Source organism: Sphaeramia orbicularis, chromosome 18 (assembly GCF_902148855.1).
Source record: "Sphaeramia orbicularis chromosome 18, fSphaOr1.1, whole genome shotgun sequence".
Taxonomy (NCBI): domain Eukaryota; kingdom Metazoa; phylum Chordata; class Actinopteri; order Kurtiformes; family Apogonidae; genus Sphaeramia; species Sphaeramia orbicularis.
The window spans coordinates 9394434-9415990 of record NC_043974.1 but is presented as its reverse complement, the minus strand read 5'-3'; the positions used below and the strand labels follow the sequence as shown (position 1 = coordinate 9415990).

At 37.3% G+C, this 21557-nt stretch overlaps 1 protein-coding gene across 3 annotated transcripts in view; it reads right to left on the bottom strand.

Annotated features, from left to right (window-relative positions):
* LOC115438415 (phosphatidylinositol-binding clathrin assembly protein) overlaps positions 1-21557 on the bottom strand; it is a 134173-nt gene that overhangs the window by 9453 nt on the left and 103163 nt on the right. For 2 of the 3 annotated variants that reach the window (XM_030162022.1, XM_030162024.1), the window contains 5 exons: positions 21416-21556; positions 16923-16953; positions 14434-14566; positions 8636-8659; positions 4103-4159 (listed from right to left, as the gene is read on the bottom strand). In XM_030162022.1, coding sequence (XP_030017882.1) covers positions 4103-4159; positions 8636-8659; positions 14434-14566; positions 16923-16953; positions 21416-21556 — 386 coding nt within the window. The remainder of the gene's footprint in view (positions 1-4102; positions 4160-8635; positions 8660-14433; positions 14567-16922; positions 16954-21415; position 21557) is intronic. The other variant, XM_030162023.1, reaches the window with a different exon arrangement.

Below are 21557 nucleotides of genomic sequence, written 5' to 3'. Positions count from 1 at the left end.
ATTCCAGTCTGGTCAAACAAATCCAGTACTGTACTAATGTCTGCACACATGTATTGTATAAACTGTTTTGGTTAGTTTTATTGAAGTTTTTAGTTTTTAATTGTACTTGTTCTATGTCTGGTTTGCAATTGCACAATTAGCTTATTTATTTATTCTTCTTGCTCTTTTTTTTTCTCTTTCTCTTCTTCTCTCCGTCTCATTCTATCATTTATATCTTATTCTTGATCTAGGAAAGTTAGTGTATTTTTAGAATGTAAGCCCCGTTTTATGTATTTGGCTGAAGCTGTTCAATCTGAGCGGACTTTCCTATATCTGTCATGTTTAATGGTTTTCTTCCAGTATATTATGACTTTTGTAATCTAAGTGATGTTTGTTATGTTGGTCGTTTGTCCAGGACAACAAATGGAAATTAGCTTCTCTGCTAAATCTGGTGCATGCATCTTGTTCTTTGTAACTAATGCCGAGACACACTATCCTGTAACTAAATAAATAAATAAAATAAAAAAATCAAGAATCAATACCAAGTTGAATTTACGAGGTTGTCAGGGTCCGTCTCTATGTTAGAGTCCTGTGGTCTGGATGCAGGAGATCAATCTCCTATTAGAAGTGGGTGGTACTTTCACAGGAGGAGAACTCGACTATAGCCCTGTTTGAACGGGTTTAGCTTCACATAGGTACGTGGGGTAAAGAAATAATTGCCAGAGATTTTAGTCCCATCCGAATGTGCTACATCAGTGATCATTACCGCACAATGTCAGTAAAGATTACCGCGACTTTGACCTTCTGCAAAAGGGTCCAAAAAAATGACCCCAGGTAATACTAATCCTGTGCGAATAGACCAGTAGTTAATATGTATGTAGATATTCTGTCATATCCTGTTTACAAGTGGTTTTGCGTGGCTTTTCAAGCGTGGAGGCCTTTGAAGAAGCACTCAGTTTTCGAGTAGACAGTTGGACAAGTGAGTGTGAAACCTCGTGTCACCCTAAATCTTAGGTTTTATTTCTGTAGTGGCAACGGAAAGGATTAGTTGCACATGTAGTCGTTTAATAAAGGTACTGTTCACATACCACAAATGTGTAAACGAGTACATTTCATGACAATCTATAATAGGGCTGCACGATATTGGAAGAAAACTAACATTGCGACTTTCTTTAACTCTGCGATGTATATTGCGCTGCATCGGTTGGTTGTGGTAAAGAAGGAGCTGAGCCAAGAGGCAAAGCTCTCGATTTACCGGTCAATCTACATTCCTACCCTCACCTATGGTCATGAGCTTTGGGTCATGACCGAAAGGACAAGATCCCGGATACAAGCGGTCGAAATGAGTTTCCTCCGTAGGGTGGCTGGGCGCACCCTTAGGGATAGGGTGAGGAGCTCAGTCACCAGGGAGGAGCTCAGAGTAGAGCCGCTGCTCCTCCACATTGAGAGGGGCCAGCTGAGGTGGCTCGGGCATCTGTTTCGGATGCCTCCTGGACGCCTCCCTGGGGAGGTGTTCTAGGCATGTCCCGCCGGGAGGAGACCTCGGGGAAGACCTAGGACATGCTAGACAGACTATGTCTCTCGGCTGGCCTGGGAACGCCTCAGGGTCCCCCCCAGAAGAGCTGGAGGAGGTGTCTGGGGAGAGGGAAGTCTGGGCATACCTGCTTAGACTGTTACCCCCGTGACCCAGCCCCGGATCAGCGGCAGACGATGGATGGATGGATGGATGGATGGATGGATGGATGGATGGAAAAAAATACTCAGGAGGATACAATAGTTGTGTGGTGCCGACATAAATAGTCAAACTAATTAGTTGTGTTTCCTCTCGTTGTGGCAACAGGTGCAAGGAACTATTGACAGAGAGCACATGTTTGAGTTTCATCCTTCTTGTAGCCGAAATAATTCCAGATAACTGACACTGCTTTTCTTTTTTGCACCGAGTCTTCGTTTACAGTGATTTTCTCTTGTTCGTTGCTCATTTTCCATGTTGTTACCAGCGACTCACTCCAAACAGATTAAGAACGATTGTGATTGGTGGATCGTTACGCGCAGTGTGTGTCTCATACCCTTGAATTTGGATGAAAACACGTTGAGTTCATTTGCCTCCTACATTGCAGGACCTGTGATGTGACTATTGCGCACACGTACATTGCGATGACGATGCTCAAACGATATACTGTGCAGCTCTAATCTATAGCATGAATATGGGAACAACTGGATTTAACTGATTGGGTTCGGACACAAACATTGAAGTGCCTGTCGAGTTTGGACGCAACTGTGTCGGGCTTGGACAGAAATATTTTAGACACTCAAGCCTAATTGGAAAGCAATGTCATACACACATGACAACAGGAGGGGACGGCAGTGTGTGAATGCATTTGCCCCTCCCACCTGTGGTACTTTTGCTGATATTTCTTATCCCGTGTGAATTGGCTATAAATATTTCTGACGTCCTGTGGTAAAGTGGCATTACCCACGTGCCCATGTCAAACTAATCCAGCCCAAATAGTGCTTAATTCAGTCAAAGTCCATATATGACTTCCTATCAGTGCTCAAAAGTAACTATATCGATATCTCTAACCATTTCCACGTAATAAGCCATCAAAATATGGACCATTATAAGGGAAGGCATGTTTTTAATGTTTGGAGAAAAAAAAAAACCCACATTAACATGCAAGATTTCAAAAACATTCCAAGGCTAGGATTTGGATTTGTGTAAAAATAAAATGCCTTTATTAATCCATGGCAATCATTTAAAATCATTCAATAGTATTTTAAATGATTGCCATGGAGTAATAAAACCGTTTTATTTTTACACAAATCCTATGGTGTGCCTTGGAATGTTTTTTGAAATCTTGCATGTTAATGTGGGGTTTTTTTTTAACTCCAAATAGTAAGACACACAACAACTTTCCCAAGAGCCCCTGTGGATAATCACCAAGAAGACCCAGCAGCACTTCAACTTTGTTGGTTTAGAGCACATTTTTAACATTTCAAAAATTTGTCAAAAATGTAAAACTAAATTTCGCAAAACTGAACAAACTTTGTAGACATTGTGGCAAAGGATGGTAAAAAACACCATTCAACTAAGTTTATCTTTTAACTGGGACCATTACCTCACAGTGCCATGCTTCAAAGTGTATTTTGCATAAATTTATATCCAAAATATAATATATAAGATGCACTATATATAATTCAGGCGTTTCATTACTAACAGGAGGCTCACATACAAAACAGTAATGACTAATGTGATGATATGATCTTATATTCAGATAAATATGATTAAAATAAACATTTTTATTTCATGTTTATACTGATATTGTACATCGCTTACAAAATGCTTCAGATTTTCTTTCTACTTTTTTTTGTGCTATTTTTTTATTGTTTAAAATGCTCCATCTCTAGAAATCTGAAATATTTTGTCTTGTTTTGACCAGAAATTATCATTTCAATCTAGTTTCTGTATCTCATCACTTAGGAAGAAATTCAATATTTATCATAATTATTAATAACACGAACCTTTTTATCGTGATAATATTTCAAACCAGCAGGAATGGGAAGTGCTAGATGTAAATGTGACTTTCTTTTATGTTTTTTATCTAATCTTCCTTTTGTTCTGAGTTACAATGTTGAATAACAGCCGGAAAAACTTACATGCAGTTATGATGTCACACTAACGTTGACCTTTGACCTTTTGGATGTAAAATGCCATCATTTCATCTTATTACACATTTGTGTGAAAAATTGGTCACAATTAGTGTAAATGTGATTCTTAAGGTCACAGTGACCTTGACCTTTGCTCTCAAATAACGATGAGTTCATTTACTGCATATGAGAAAGACACTATGCTCACTAGAATGGGACAGACGGACGGACAGCCTGAAGACATAATGACACCAGTCATGGCTGCTACCAGCACAGAGGAATAAAGGGAAAATGACTGACAGCTGTGATGGCCAACTGCTGTCAAAGATCCATCAGGTATGGTGGAGGAAGCAAATCTGGCATTGAGCTGCCTGTTGACATCCTGCCCTCTTATCTGCACTGCACAGACTGTGCATTAAAGCAACTGCAGCTTTATTATTCTTCCTTAATATATAGTCTATGGTGTTTGTGGGCTTACCATTCCATACACAGGCACTTGCGGTGTGGTCATGGGGAAAGCCATGGGAGCTGGAGCCTGCAATGGAACAAGAGAAGCACAAATCAGATACAACAAGAGCGCAAAAAAAAAAAAAAAAAGACAAAACTGTTGTAATGTATAGTATATTTGAACACTTTTGTCAGATTACACTGCTGTGATTTCCTGTTAGCCCTTCAATGAAGTGTGCTGTTATGAATTGTCATCTGTTTCAGTGTCATAAAAGCCGCTGTAAGTATGTGATTGTGTTGCTTTTCTTCAGTGGTTTTGCTTTACTGCATGTTTTTGGGTGTCAAACAGAGTGGAATAACAGAAATTTCTACATGTTTTTACTAAATAAGGCACTCAGAATGTAGATCACTTAGACATTTAGGATGTTTAGCATTAACTGGGAACTGGAACACACTGAACGATAAAGTTTTTTGACAAGGAAAACGGTGTAAAAAAAAAAAAAAACGTCTGTTTTTATAGTGAGTCAGTCTCATTCGCTGCTCCCTCATTCCACAGACAGTGGGGGGGTGAATGATGTCTGTGGATGTCTATGGAAAGGACAAGGTCTATTTTATCAGCACGTGTTGAAATCTTCTCTATTGTGCAAATGGTTGCATTTTTGTGAATATTTAAAATAAATCATACATTCGGAACGCTCACCACAGACACGTCAGGGGTTAAAGGGTTACGGACCTGGAAAAAAATAAAAGATGACCTGAAAAATCTGTCTCTGGATAAATAAATAAGGATAAATATCAAATGCACACAATCTACACTACGAGCAACAAGAATACATCTAGCACTGATGAAGTGTGTGCACATTAGGAGCACAACAACGCAGCGTGGAGCAGAGGTACTTAGTGGAATCCCACTGGGAGCAATCATTACCACAGCTTTAAAAGGGGTGGCTCAATAGGACAGCGTTTAGCCATGGCCTCCTTACTTCACAAATCAAATTCACTATGGCTGAATGGGCGTCAAATTCAACGTGACGGACAATTTGTAGCCGGCGTTTACAAATCCACACACATCTGCATCAAAGCCCACAGTTTCTGCTCAATAAATTGGTAATTTATAGAAGTGAGTGTTCCTGGTATGTATCGGTAAATGTTCCAGAGGGAAATCACTTTATGAGATGAGATGTAGTACGACAGTGGGCAATATACATATAATATTAACATACGTCAGAAGGGTTATATGTCACCTGCAGTAATTTCACGGTTTGTAGAGTTTGAGTGTACATATCACAGAGCCAGATGGGTTTTTTGTTTGTTTGTCTGTCTGTTAGCAAGATAACTCAAAAAGTTATTGAAGGATTTTGATGAAATTTTCAGGAAATGTTGATACTAGCACAAGGAACAACTGATAAAATTTTGGTGGTGATCAGGGTGGGGGGACTGATCTGCCTTGATGGAGGTCTGTGGTCTCCGACTGCTTTTCTAGTTTTTATATTTTATGCTGTTTCTGACCGAGAAACCAAATAAAAACAGTGCACAGTGGTTTAACAATCCGAATCAATGCTCTTTAATACTTTTAAAATTGGTAAATAAAAATTAAGACTCAATGTTGGCGTGATTTGTTTTTTATTCGGGGTCCACGAACATGCCTTAACTAGAGTATAGTCAAATACTCCATACAATTGGCTGTTACAGTAATTATTATAATGGCCTTATAACAATTACTTCACTTAACTGTAATTATTGGGTATAATTGTGATAATTATCTTCAATCACATGGATAAAACCAAGCGGATTGCCATATTTCCATGACCATATTTCCATAAAACTGTCCGTTTTTTGAGATTTAACTGGTGCTTTTTTAATGCGGTCACTTCTACGAGTACCTGTCATTAGCAGTCATTTATCTGACAAGCATTGTATGTTTATTTCAGAGATTTTTTTTTAATCAAACATTAAGAAGTTCAAAGCAAATTAATTCCTCTTCATTACATGTAAAGGAATTTATGTTAGACTGATACTATACTGGCGGCATAAAATCAACTGAAAAAGACAATTAAACAATTAACTACAATTTTTTTTGCATCACAATTAATGCGGTTAATGTGCACTATTAGTTCCTGCATTGAAATAGAATCTGCAGACTCAAGCCAGCATTTTTATGATCAAATGAAGCCAGTGATCACTAATGTGTTAACCTAACTACCCACACCTTAAACAAGTATATGTTCCTGAAAACAACTAACAGAGACTCACTGAGGTTAAGAATCTACATCAAACCACAGCTTTCTAAAACTGATTTGAGTCTATGTTGCGCACACAATCTGCAAATTTAACGCTAAGTTATAAGAGCTAATTTTCCCTGATTTTAATTCAGACATTTGAAGATTTTTTGAATGAGCTGCAGCGAACCGTGACAAAAATCAAGCTGTTGCCTCCCAAGCCTAATCCATCATTGTAAACATTCTCCTAACATGGCTTTAGAATCACTTAATCACCGCTGTGGTTCTTAAAGTTACTCCCACTCTGCCAAAGTGGAACAGACTGATGTTGTAGCTTTGTTTCACACAAGCCAGCGAAAGGAAAAAATGTACACTGGAGTTGTAGAAAATAAGAGTAATTTTCTGAGTGGTGGAGTCATAAACTGCCACAGCAGTGTTTTGTGAGGTGATGGATTACATTAATCAAGCTTATACATTGCTGTGTTTCAGCTTTTCATGGGAAAAACAAAAAACTACACTATTATTATCCCCTAATTGCCACTTGTGCAACAAGCAATAATCAATGTTTTGAGGAAACAGCATGTTGTGTTTGTAGATCTATGAAAACAGTCTTGTAAGTAGAGCTACAAATGGCGGATCAAAACCACTAAGAAATCTACCAGAAAAGCATTTTAGGTTGAGTCAGGTGAGCTGATCTGAGGAGCTAATCAATGTGATTGATCAGGTGTCTGCTCTTAATCCTTTCCTCCGAGGAGCAGGCTGTGAAAGTTGATCATAACCATTGATCATGATGATCCCTGTTCGAGCTCCCTACAGCAGCAGAGCTGGCCTGCAGCCAGAGAGGTAACGCAATCCAAGTCGGCCAAAAGACTTGAAATGATCTGTTGAAAAGGTTTAAACTCACTTAGTAATTCAGCGGCAGTATGGTGGTTTTAGAATTAGCAGCTGTGATTAAAGACCAACTGCATTTCCAGTCGTCTGTCTCCGACTACAACGGGTCCGTCTTTCTTTTCGCCTGTTTGTTCCAAATGACAGCGAGCATCATGCTGCGTTTTAAATATGACAAGAGGGTGTGTGAGAGAAAAACCAAGCAGGTGAGAGACCATTTATGCACCGCTACGTCTTCTCTACCATCTCTTTTCACCCATCTGTCTTTGAGCCCAGCTGTCTGCCAGCCCGACATCATGCTTTTCACTCACCTGTTCTGCAGTTCTTATGCACAATCTGTCTCCTGTTATTTGAGCATTTCTCTGGGTTTTTCTCTCTTTAGTACACCCCCGCCCCCACCCCCACCTACTGTGGATTCATGTCTATTCTGTATAATTCTTGTCTTTCATCCTGAGTTTTATCAATTCAGTGCTGAACTTTTGCTATTCCCTTTGCCATCTCCTTCAAAAGGCGACTTTCTTCATTCTAGGCTTTCTCCATGAATCATACATCTGACCCTAAATGACCCGCGCAGTTAAGCGGAGGTTAAATAAGTAAAGGTTTTTGTGGATTTCTGGCTGGCATTCAAAGTATCAAGTGAGCTGAAGCCGTTACATTTACCCTTCTGGTGAGAATCTCAGATGTGGGTGTTTAAACTTATCATGCGTGATGCATGACCGCCTACTTATTCACTTCTGCACTACCTGTGGTGTCACATATATTCCCGCCACCGCCGCTGTTGTGTCATATTTTTATGTTACGCCTTATGGAGGTCATACATTATTTGCTGTTTTGGAGACATATGTACATTTACAACAGTCAAGATATCATAGATTTTCCTCAGGAACATTAATACGCATTTCTTGTCATATTTTCCTTCTCTAAGCAATAAAAATTGCTTCCTTTGTTCATGGCTGAAGCTGATTCGTTTCTGTTTGCTTGTCTTGCTAAATGTACGCTGAAGGCAGGATTCAGTTCACTGCTGACCATACAGTAAGTGTCAGGACTTTTGTCTTTTACGACACAGGGAGGGAAAAGGCATTTTGTTTTGCTTTACTGAGGGAACAATTGCCACATATTTTTTACTGTGCAACTGAATTAATCCCTATAGGAAAATTGACTTTTGGGTCACTGTTTTGACAGCAACAATGGTCAGATAGCAGAGGAAATACAGCTCCAGAATGTAAGAATATTTTCATTCCTTTAAAGGAAGTCTTAAAAGCAGAACGCGAGGGCAGATGGGGCACCGGCGCCCTGTATTAATAACTTCATTTGTGTAAAACATTAGCCTTGTAGCACAGAGGTGAGTCTTTTTCAACTGTGGAATGCAAGAAGTGACAAAAGAGAAAGAGACATGAAAAGAAAAAAACAGGTGTGAAGCAGCGTGTAAGTCTCACTAAACAGGGATAAGTACTTACATAACTAGTATAGAACATTCCATTCTGCATCAGGATGCAACAAGGAAAAAAGACAAAAGACAGAGAGAGGTAGAGAAATAATTAAGATGAAAGAGAGGATAAGAAAAGGTGAGAAGAAAAAAAGATGGGGGGAGGGAGAAATCGATCAAATGAGCAAGAAAATAAATGAAGAAATGGATGGAAAAAGACAGTAGATGAGAAAAGAAGAGACAGGTGGGAAAAGAGAAAATTAATAATAAGAGAAAGACGCCATAAGAGAGGGAAGGATGGGAAGGAAGTGATGTGAGAGAAAACAGGACAAGCATGAAGAACAGGGGGGAAAAAAAGAATGTAGACAATGTCAAAAAATAAGAAATAAAGAAAAACACAACAAGGGGTCACGGTATGGATAGATGTCAAAACCGATGTAGCGAAAAAGAGAACAGGCGGATGACAGCGCAAAACAGGGATGCGATAAAAAAACAGAAAACAAAGCGAAGAAGGGAAGGAAGAAGAGTGGATGACGGTGCAAAACAGGAGGAAGAAATGCACGAACGGGGTGAGGGGGGACAGGAAGGAGAGATTAGAGAGAACGACAGCAGGGGTGAAGGGGACGGCGAGGGAAGAAAGAGGAAAGAGAAGGAGCACGAGGACATGGAGCGAGAGCAAAGAAAGAAAAATGATAGATATTGGAGGGAGAGAAGGAGAGGAAGTGGAGGGTTAGTGACAGTTTGTCCTCGTCAGCCAGAAAATGCAGTCCAGAGATCAGGAGGACAATCAGGAGCTGCCAAGATCAGCGCACACGCGCACGCGCGCACACACACACACGCACACACACACACACACACACACACACGCACACACACACACACAGCATGCACAGGCAACTGTATACTGCAGCAAGTCAACACCTTCACATACACCAATACGTCACAAAACTACCAATAAACACACACATGCACACAGAAGTAGACAATTCACATATACGCTGAGACAAAATCGTTACATATATACTTGTGTTATACTTGTGTTATTTTGCTAAAAGAAACAGTTCTCATGAGGTTCTGAACAAGAAACCGATAAAGATGTCACACCCCTGCAAAGGATGAACTCGTACTTGCAACAAAAGTGAAACAGTGATGAAACGTTAAGGTAATGAGTAATACACAGCCTGGCCAAAAACCTGGATTTAACGCTTTAAAACCTGACGTGTCATCGCTGACACACCCTGCGCATATGCATTTTGGATGGAACGCTTTCACTGTTTGTGCAATTGGAAAAATTCCAACGATTTCAGAAACCTGAGACGTTTTATAAGGTAATTATTATTTATTTTATTATTGTTATTTATGAACTAATGAGAGCTGCTTGTAACCAGGTAAATTGTTCATGCTCATATTCATCTTCACTGGACTTAAGTTTTCTTTGTTTGTATGACAACCTGCCCATGCGCCAATGTCTCTTTACTAATACTTAAAGGTTAACTAAAGGTTAAGGTATGTGAACTAATGCTTTGTAATGTGTGGGTGTAGGCTTAATTTTTAGAATGTTTCTAATTTTATGAAGGCTGGTATTTTACATCTTGTCCAGGGACAACAGTTGAAAAATAGTTTTTTTTGCTAATACTGGCACATTTACAAAAATGTTCATTAATGTGTACTGTCCCTGCTAAATAAACAAATAAATAAAACAAATAAAAACAAATATTGGGTAATTACAATAATTTCACTCATACCTATACTGGAAGCTGGAGAAGAAGCCGCTTTAGCAGAATTATAACATGCATTAAACTGTAAATGACTGCAAGATCTTTAAAGTTCTAAGTACTCTGGAAAAATAAGCATAGCATATTTTCTAACATTTTTTATAGTCAAAATAAGAAACCAGACTTAGGGTTTAAAGGGTTAACTAAGCCAGGGGGTTAAGAGCCTTCCACTGCACTAATATATTTCAGCTGCAACTAGTTCTTTATCTTAAACTGATGCATCTTATTTCTTACACAACCATCAGTTTGATAGAGAGCATAAAGATTAGACAGTAGTTGCTTTTCCATTGGACATCTGCGCAAAACTTTACCGATATTTACAAAATGTCGAAAAAACAGAAGGGCGTAATGTCGGTTTTCCCATTAAATCGCAAATACAATGATTTGTTTATTTATTATTGCCAGATGACACGAGAGGTCATTCCACAAACATGGCAACGAATGTAAATATGGTGTTGATTTACAGATATATACATTATTATTACATATTATCCCTCTCCTACTAAATTAAAAAATGATTGGGTTTCCTGGTGTGTCCACATATAGCGCGACATGTTTCTCCTTCTTCTTCGCTTGTTGTAACGTACATCATCAACATCCGTTTTTTTAATTCACCTGACTCTAGTTGCGAAAAAAGGTCTTTCCGCTGCAGTTTTGCGTGATATACCATTTGCGCTATGCCCGAAAAACCACCTCTTGCCAGCGCAAAAACTTTTAATCAAAAAATGAGACTTTTGGCGAAATTGTCATTCTTCCATTTGGCAAATTTTTATGCGCAAGTTATATTTGCACAATTTGAGGGTAAATGGAAAAGCAACTTGTGTTTCAATGAATGAAGGTCATGTGGTCTGATGAGTCCAGATTGACCCTGTTCCATAGTGATGGGTGAATCAGGGTGAGAAGAGAGGCAGATGATGTGATTACCCATCATGCCTAGTGCCTACAGTACAATCCTGTAGGGGGCAGTGTTAGGATCTGGGGTTGCTTCAGTGGCAGCAACGGAAATAAAAGTAGTGAAAATGCATAAGCTTATCGAAACAATGCCGCAGCGAATGACTGATCAAAGCAAAAATTCAATGAAATATACCAGTGCGGAACTTTTTTTTTTGACCAGGCTGTGTATAAAAGGTACTGATGCATAGATCCTGGTCGGCCAGATGCCAGTTTGAAGAAGCAGACAAGAGAACCAAAGCAATGCAGTGCTGTGAGGTAGTAAAAGTCATACGTCACCATAAGGTTTGTTGTTTTACTGAGTTATACTAACCACATATATCATTAGCCTCATAGCATCAACTCATACACAAATGGACAAATGTATTGGGACATGCTAAATTCAGGCGTTTCTTTTCTACCAGGGGTCTGGGATATAAAACAATAATGACAAATGGCATAATATAGTTTTATACTGACACATGATGTGTCCCAATATTTTTGTCCATATACGTCCGTATAGCTGCCTAGGGACTGCAGATGTAGTAGTTATTTTTACTAATTCTGGCATATTTACATGGGTGTATTTTTTATACAGCAATGTTCATAAATGTGCATGGTCCCTGTTAAATAAACCAATAAATGAATAAAAAAATAAACATCAATATTTCCTTAAAGTTTAATGGGAGATTTTCCTTCCTCAGTGAGATGTGAAGAAAGTAGATGGTTAGTTGTGGTAGAAAATGATTATTTACAGTCACAGCACGAAAAATATTTGAGAAATTTAGTGGTAGAGCATTCAAAACCACAATCATGGATAAAAAAAATTAAAAATCAATATTGAGAGAAATTAAGTAATTCCAGACCCCTGTTAGAAAACAAACACCTGAATTTAACGTGTCCAAATACTTTTGTCCATTTGTGTATGGGTTAGAAACTTATGTTACGAGGCTAACTATATGTAATTCTGTCTACAACCTGAATATAAAGAAAAACTGGTTTAAGAAATGGGTAAAAAAAAAACCTTCTTTTGTCTGTTTCTAGAGATTTGCTGTAATCTTCAGCTGTTTTACATGTTTCATTCAACATGTCAAATTACACTGGTCAATAACAAATTTATTGTTTAAGTTTTTGGAGCTGATTTAGGATCATTTTGGTGTGCTGAATCCAAAAATCACATTAATTTTGCTCAATCAGGTCAACTTTCTGAACTATGCTACATATTGGCTTTTTAACATTTTTGCTTACATTTATGGGCATTTTCACATCATATGATACAAAATTCTTTCATATTTCTTGCAATAAACGAGTTCTGAAGATTTAACTTTTGCCAATTTATGATTAATGTTTTTTTTAATATTACTGGTGAATGAAATGGCTTCGACTAGAAGATCTTGCAAAAATAAGCCTGACGTATTCTGCTACATCTGCGGTGAATACACCATTGTACCGAACAGGAATCAAGTCACAAGTTTCATAAAGTGTGCTTACCAATCTTATTTTGGTATTAAACTTGGTGACCAAGATAAAGTTTGGGCGCAGATTGTGAGAAGATCAAATTTTTCAAAATCAAATTAGCAAAAAAACCTGACCTGATTGAGAAAAACAGATGTCATTTTTGGATTTTGGAAATTTTTTTGTAACCCAGTGTAATTATTTGAGCATCTTTTACTCATACAAACAGAAGTCACACCAAATACTGACTTTTGCCTGTAAAAGCCATTTAATTCTGTTTTTGTGTGTGATGTGCAAATATTTGTGCACACATTTTCTTCTATGTTCTTCTTACTTAATAGAGTGTTGGGGGGAAAAAAAAAACAAAACAAAAAGTCTAGAAATGCTCTTCAATGCAACCAGACTTCTTTGACAAAAACAATAATTACACCTCGCAGACAACAGTCGTTAGTCATGCACACCCTTGATTTGTTGGTTTATTTCTAGGTCGGATTTGAAATAACAAGTTGCACAATAACTCAAACTAACTACTTGTAGCAGTAGATGAGAAAGTCAACTGTCCTGTGAGGTAAAATTACTGTTTTTGTAAAGGGGGTCTGGTGGCTTTACGGTTTGATATGAGCACTTCTTCAAGGCTGTCTGACTGCAAGGTAATTCTGTGAAAACATTCTAACTATAGCACAAAATTAAATGCAATTGTGCCTAACATGTTTTGCTGCTGCTCCTGTCTACAGCAGTGCATTGTTTTGCTTCCGTCTTCTGCTGACGACCATGGGGTGTAGACCAGGGGTGTCAAATTCAATTTTGTTCAGGGTCCACATTCAGCCCAATATGACTTCAAATGTGCCAAATCAGTAAAATAAAAACATCATAACCTTGAAATAATGACAACTCCAAACTTTTTTCTGTGTTTTACAGTGAAAAAAGTAAAATCATACAAAAATGTGAATAACCTGAACCACCATGTACAACCTGAAACTTCTTAAGAAAAATAATCAGCAATTATTGTGAAAAGATGATCTGTATTGCAAATACTTTCATGCAATTTTACTTTTTTACAGTACAATAAAGAGCAAAATGTGGAGTTTATAGGTTATTATTATAGTATTTTACTGATCTGATGCACATAAGATTGAACTGGTCTGAACTAAAATGATTCAGCACCCTTAATTTTCTTTTTTTTTTTTTGCATCCCACGGGCCGGATTGGATCCTTTGGCGGGCTGGTTTTGGCACCATGGATCTAGAGTAACCTTCTAAAGGCAGCTTAATGAAACTTTAAAAAGAAATGTCCAGTTTAATACAACTTGGGTCTTCCTTTCATAGATCGAACCATCATTTCTTTGTGACGGAACACACAAAGACATGCTGATGAACGGAGTTCCTACAAAACGGCAGTAAGCATCCTTCATTGCCAAGTTAAATGAAATAGTTGAGGTCAAGGTGAGGTTTTAAACACGGGGGCTGTATGAGCATGAGCTGCTGCTTTGCCAAATCTCATCAATTACTTTAATGCAGTGAGGGTGGAAGATGCTCTTGATGGATAAAACTAAGAAGAAAAGACACAAGTTGGAGTAAAACTAGAATTACGGTTTTCCAGATCTTAATGGATGGATGGTGCGGTGGGTTTGCGTCACATTGTCAGAGTTCGTCCTGGTTTGTTTTCTTACCACATGTTGCACGGGCATCGGCTGTGGGGCCATGGGTGCTGGGCTCCACTGTGTGGTCGACATGGTCTTATTCTGCCAGTTCTGGCCCCCGGTCAGCTTCTTCTCTCCAGGCTGACTCCACTGCATCTCTGGCCTGCAGAAGGAAGAGTTTTTTTCTATTATTAGAAAATACTACTATTTAATTCTACTATTTTAGCCACGTAACCTCAGTCCAACATCTCAAACAACCAAATCTCGCCTTTAAAAAGAAACAGAACCCATTTGGTTAGCCTCATAGCACAATTCCCTAAATCATACACTATATGGACAAAAGTATTGGGACACATTGAATTCAAGTGTTTCTTTTCTAACAGGGGTCTGGGATACAATAATGACTGTCATAATAAAGTTTTATATTGTAATAAATGTCATTGCATTGGTTAGTTTGGTTTAAATTGCTATCTTTGCTTCCAAAAATGCCTCAGAGATGGTTTTTAATTAATTTCTCTCAACATTTAAGTCTCTCAATGTTTAAGTTTAAAGAGTTAGCTGAATTAAGGACATTGTTGATTTGTGTTTAGAGCGAGAAACGGACTTTTGCTGCAAATCTGCAGAGACTGTTTTAGTATCATGGGATGAAGAACATAGAAGGAGGTTTAATTTTAAACAGCAAAGGGTTCAGACTAATGTAAAGCAAATGTGTATTTCTGTTGTGGGTGTCAGAATGTGGAATTCTTTGGCAATTGAAGAGAAGAGCTGCACAAATATTATTCAGTTTAAGAGGTTGTATGAGGAAAGAATAGAGAAGCTTTATAAAAGCATGAAGTGAAATAATTTTACTTATGGATTTTGCATTGTTTCATTTGCATTGACTATCATGTAAACTGTTTATTTTAATAACTGTAATGGCAACATATCTGATGTAAGCAGATGTTTGAAGAAAGGGGCAGGTATAAGTTTTCTTCATTCTGCTCCTTTCCAGTCATTTATGTTGGAATGAATAAATTAAATAAAAATGAAACATTGTTTTATTTATTTTTTAAACTATGAGTATGATTTTCAGTGCTCTACCTTCAAATTTCTAAAACATATTTGGTGTAAATAATAATATTCTACCACAATTAACCATCTCACTTAGGAAGAAAAACATCCCATTAAACTTTAAGGAAATAATTATATTTATGAACTATATGGACAAAAACATTGGGACACATCATGTCTACAGCTGCAAGATGTCCTGTTTATGCTGATTTGACATATAAACATCAATATTAATAATCAATATGATATTTATCACAATTTACAGTCAGAGCACAAAATTTTCTTTTTTAGAAATTTAGAGGTACAACATTTAAAATCATAGTCATAGATTATTATTGTCCCTTGTATTATATTATGTCATGTTTTCATGTTTTTGTCATGCTTTTAACAGATTTTATATTGGCATTTTTAGTAATATCTTTTAGTAATATCTAATGACTTTAATTCATTTTAGTCTGTTTTAATCATGATCAGTGAGCTGCTGGGAGTACCTGTCAACGTCTTTGGTCTGTGCTGTTTTTAATCTGTCCCCTGTATGTGTCCTGTGGTTTTAATGTTTTATATAACGTTTGAGATGTCCTGTCCAGACTGCGGAACAAATCTACCTATGGGTATTCAATAAAGTCACCTTGAACCTTGAATTAAAAAAAAAAAAAAAAATCAATGTTGAGAGAAATTAAGTAAAAACCATTTATGAGGCATTTTGGAAGCAAAGATAACAATTTCAACCAAACTAACCAATGCAATGATATTTATCCCAATATAAAACTATAATATGACATTTGTCCTTATTATTTTGTATCCCAGACCCCTGTTAGAAAAGAAACACCTGAATTCAGTGTGTCCCAATACTTTTGTCCATTTGTGTATGAGTTAGTCAATTATGCTATCAGGCTAATGATTTGCTCCATTTGGATACATCTTTTATTTTTCCTCTGAGTTTTTTTTTTTTTTTTTTTTTTTTAAAGCCACCATCACCTTTCCTCTTCGGAGGACAACTTTACTTTTAATTACAGCTTGTGTTTAAGTGACACTCTCAAACTTTATATTCACATGTTCATCCATTTCTTGCTCATATACATATACATAAAGGGAGGGCTCATATAGACAAAAGTGTACAGGGACAGGACGAGACAAGACAGTGGCTGCTGTTGAAAACATAACCAAACGTGAAAGACATGACAACAAGTAAGACACGACAAAAAACAGATACTAATTTCCACATTCATCATTATTTATTGGTGTGTGTGTCCTCTGAGATTTTATAAGGGCTACAGAATCATGAATGTGCATCTGTAGATAACTGTGTCTTGCCACGAAAACTCTAAGGTGCAATATGAGGCTGAATTAAACTAAAAATCATATGTTGCAGAGCGTAGGTAGGAGTCCTGGCAGTAGTAGAGACGAGGACAGAAATGGATAAATCCTGCAGCTTGGACTACACCTTAAAAAGTTGTCATTGCACTTACTTCTTGGCTGGGGTCCCACCAAACTGCAGATCTGAGACAGAAGAGAAGAGAAGCAAAGACAGACTGAGTGATCACAGTTCAAGGAGAATGGTAGGCTGGCATTTTTTGCCTAAGCAGTGGTGAAATGTCAGAAACGACTTTACTGGAGTACGGTGCTTAAATGCAAATGAGAGGCACCCGTATTTTAGTCGAGTATTTCTATTTTATGCAACTTCAAACTGCTGCGACACTAAATCTTGAGGCAAATATCGTAGTTTTTACTCCACTGTATTAGTCCGACACTTTGTTCTTTTCCAGACTTGAGTTTTGATCCTGTTCCTGTCCAGTGAAATCAGTTTATTTTCAAATGTGCTACTTTTTAATGTGATAAACTGAAAAATAAAGTGTTCCTTAAACTACATAACTGCTTGTACTAATTAATTGACTGTTTATTTTCATTGTTTTTTTTGTTTTTTTTTTTAATCAATTCAACATTTTATATAAAGCCCCTTGACTTTGTTGTGGTATTGGGCTCTATAAATAAAACTGAATTGAAGTTTTCATCCTTTAGTACATTTTTGCTGATATGTTGTTTTTTTTTTTAAGTACGCTTTAAAATCTAGAACCTGTAGTGGAGTATTTTCTCAGTATAACAGGTATAAAAGATCTGAATACTTCTTCTATCATTGGGTCTCAGATACAGTAGATCTGTCCAAAATCCCATATTGCATATTTGGCATACTTTTGTGTAAATAAACAGTGCAACGTGTCTCACCAGACGCCCTGCTCAGAGTGTGAATACATGTTACTTCCTGAAATCCTCCTTAATATTTGGGTCTATGTAACCTTGGTAAACACATCTCACTTCTGCTGAAATGTGTGTAACGTGTGTACACCGCCGTATGTGTAATACTATTGGCTATCATCTAATGCACAGGTGCCAATCATATGGCCCGGGGGCCAAAACTGGCCCGCCGAAGGGTCCAATCCGGCCCCTGGGATGAATTTGTGAAATGCAGAAATTACACTGACGATATTAACTATCAAGGATGTTAGAATCATTTTAGGTCAATTCAATCTCAAGTGGGTAAGACCAGTAAAATACTATCATAATAACCTATAAATAATGAAAACTCCAAAATTTTCTCTTTGCTGCAGTGTAAAAAAAAAGTAAATTTACACAAAAATGTTTACATTTACAGACTAGCCTTTTACAAAAAATGTGAATAACCTGAAATTTCGTAAGAGAAGTATGTGGAATTGTACCAATATTCTGCCTGTTACTAAATATTTTGTGTATTTGTGGATCCACTGTGATCTGTAAGTTGTGATGAATATGTATAAATGATAAACTAAGGCATAATATTGTTAAATTTGCACTTATTTTTCTGAAGAATTTTCAGGTTCATATTTGTTCATGTTACGTTGAAGTACGGTTCATAGATGTAAACATTTTCATTACGGAATTTGACTTTTTTTCCCTCAAAAACATAGAAAAAAACTTTGGAGTTGACATTATTTATAAGTTCTTATCCTCTTATTTATATTATTTTACTGGTCCGGCCCACTTTATATCATATTAGGCTGTATGTGGCCCCTGAACTAAAATGAGTTCGACACCCCTGATCTAATGGGCTGTGTTTGCTGTCTATCATTGGGCGTTTGTCGACCTGGGTTCTTGTCTGTTCTTCTGTTCTCACAATCTTGTGAAACATCATCAGTCGTGGCCCAAGTACTGCTCCATTTAAAAGTTTGCATAAACTAAGATTGGATGGAATTCCGGACGGTGTTCTTGTCTGCTAGCTTAAACCAAAACGCAAAATAGCAAGAAAAAACATCTTTATTATCATGATATGGTATACAAAAAAATGTCTATCCAGTTTTGAAGAAAATACAAAATGTCTAAAAAATATAAATGATATAATCTTGTTTAGGAGTCTAGGTAAGATTAATGTAATTTGTTTTTTCTTGGTTATGATCGCAGGTAAGCATAGTGGCCTTAAAGTATTATTCTGTTTGTTATATTTGCTACTTTGCTTTCCTTCCTGATTTCACTTGTTTATGTTCTTTTATAAATAAATATCTCAAATTGCAGTTTTGTTGATTGCTGGTCACTTCTTTTGTAACTTGCTCCTTTTTGTTAAGGGACATGGAAAGAGGGGAGTCTAATATCATGTTTGCGTCTTGGTAACCCCTAGACCGAGCGCAACACATGAAAATAGTAGTACAAATGTATTGAAATCTAATCATTGACATATTGTGGTGGATTGTGGGAATTCGTTAGAGAGCCGATGGCAGAAACACACCGGAGCAAGGGAGGAAAGTTCACAAGTACGCAACCGTTCCAATTATAGACAGACTTCAGAGAGTTCATAGGACGTCCATTCTCTGGGGCCATTCTTACCAAGACCGCACTTGTTATTATTACCTACATATTTATATCACTTGTATGTCATTGTTATGTCTACTATTACTGTTATCACTTTATTATAACTTTTATTCTGTGATTATTAAACTATATTTACATATACACATATTGTGCATATTATAACATAATAAGCTACTTATTATTACCTCCACCAAGGAGGTTATGTTTTCATCGGGGGTTTTTCTGTTTGCTTGTTTGTTTGTTAGGAAGATAATTCAAAATGTTATGGATGGATTTTGATGAAATTTTCAGGAAATACTGATACTGGCACAAGGAACAAATGATTAGATTTTGGTGGTAAACAAGGGAGGGGGGCAACTGATCTGCCTTGGCGGAGGTCTGCGCTCCCCCAGTGCTTTTCTAGTTATTATTATTACTTTGCCACTTGTTTCTACTAGTACTTTCCAAAGTGCGATTGCAATTTTTCACAACTGTTTTTTTTATAGTTACTGTTTTGGCTATTTTCTTGTGGTAGTATTTCTTGTGAGTATATTCGGTGTTGTGCTGCTTTTGGAACCTCAATTTCCTGAGGGCTCTGCCCAAAGGATCAGTTAAGTTCTATCTAATCTATTCTAATGTCATCTAAAGCGGGGCACACATGTAAGAATTTTCTAAATCTGACGAGATTTTTTTATCCATTACAGACCCCACACATGAAGATAAAAAAACAGGCATTGAACATTTTTGATCATCATCATACTGTGTGTGGTGTGCTCTGATAATCTCAACACAGCACACCACATACATAATGATTCTGTCCCACCACCGATCTAGAATCTAGTCCTCCAAGTCATAAATCTCGTGTGATCAAATGTGAAGTAACAAAAATGAAGTAGAAGAAACAGCAACAACCAGAAAACACAACACGCAACACGAAAGAGGACATACGGGAGGATAGAATGATGGTGTTCTTGGGACTATTTCTGACGAAAAAAATCCACAATTTCTGAGGTCCACCGAACTTTATGTTTCAGGTCAGCCATGCTTGTTTTTATTTATGCGTACTTCCTTGTTCCTCAGTTAACTCGCTTCTTGACTGGCTACATTCCATTCCATGTCACAGTTCACGGAGTCATGACTCGGGAGTTGTCGTCTTTCCCCACACGCATGAAGATTTTTGGTCGTAAATATTGAACAAGTTTAATATTCTCGATTGTCGGCCCTGACTTGTTTCGGAGCCAATTATCGAACAATTTTTTTTATATACAATTTTTTTTTTAAATTTATTTATTTGAACATACAGATATAAACTAAAACAAATACATGTACATATCTCTCTTGGTAGAGAGGAGGCTATGAACATGTGCAGGTAAAGTCGGAAACCCGAAAGGCCAGTTGTATTTTAACAAAATAAAAGAATATAATTTGAATACCTTCCGGGAAGTAAAGGGATAAATAAAAATGACATAAAAGTGAAAGAAATGATGGTTATATAAAAATAAACATAATTTCTTTCAATAACATAAAGAGAAATGAATAATAATTCACTCTTGACACACCTCAGACCACAGGATTCTTTTATAGGATAATCTTCTAAAACATAAAATAATCTAGCGTTTGCTGTCCTTGGTCGGGAAGGGGAAAAATCAGGACAAAAACAGCCCGATTATCTTTATGTGTGTACCCCATTTAACCTAATCTGATCGATACTTGATATTGAGAAAGACCCATTGTTTATTGTCACCATGAACGCATTGCATTGTGGGAAATATTGTGATGGCTAAGTGTCCAAAGACTGCATGCCGTAGCATTTACACAAAAATACTATGTAATTCATATACTATATTTTTTCTTACTTAGAGTTTGGGCATACTAAAAGACTCAATATGTTGATTTAGCCTACCAATTAGCATGTTAGCATGAAATTACAGATACCCTTAAACCCTCCATTACTCCATTAAGTTTAATTTTATTCAAGATCTCGCTTAAAAGGGGACTCAAAGTTAAAAGTCCCAAGTCTAATGTTAGAGTTAAGAAAGTCAAGTGTGTTTCCAGAAAATGCATCAGAAACTGAATTTGCCCTCTGTCCATTTTATATTCTGCAGTGACACATTGAACTTGAGTGCATGTATATCTCAAAACTCACTGCCCACGAGGTTAGCCAGAGAAGAGTCCAGGTCGTTGGCGAGCAGCTTTCCTCCAGGATGGATTGCCATTTGAGGAGGAGGAGGCGGCGCAGTGTGAGTGGGAATCGTAGGCTTCAACAGGTCTCCTAGAGCATCAAAACC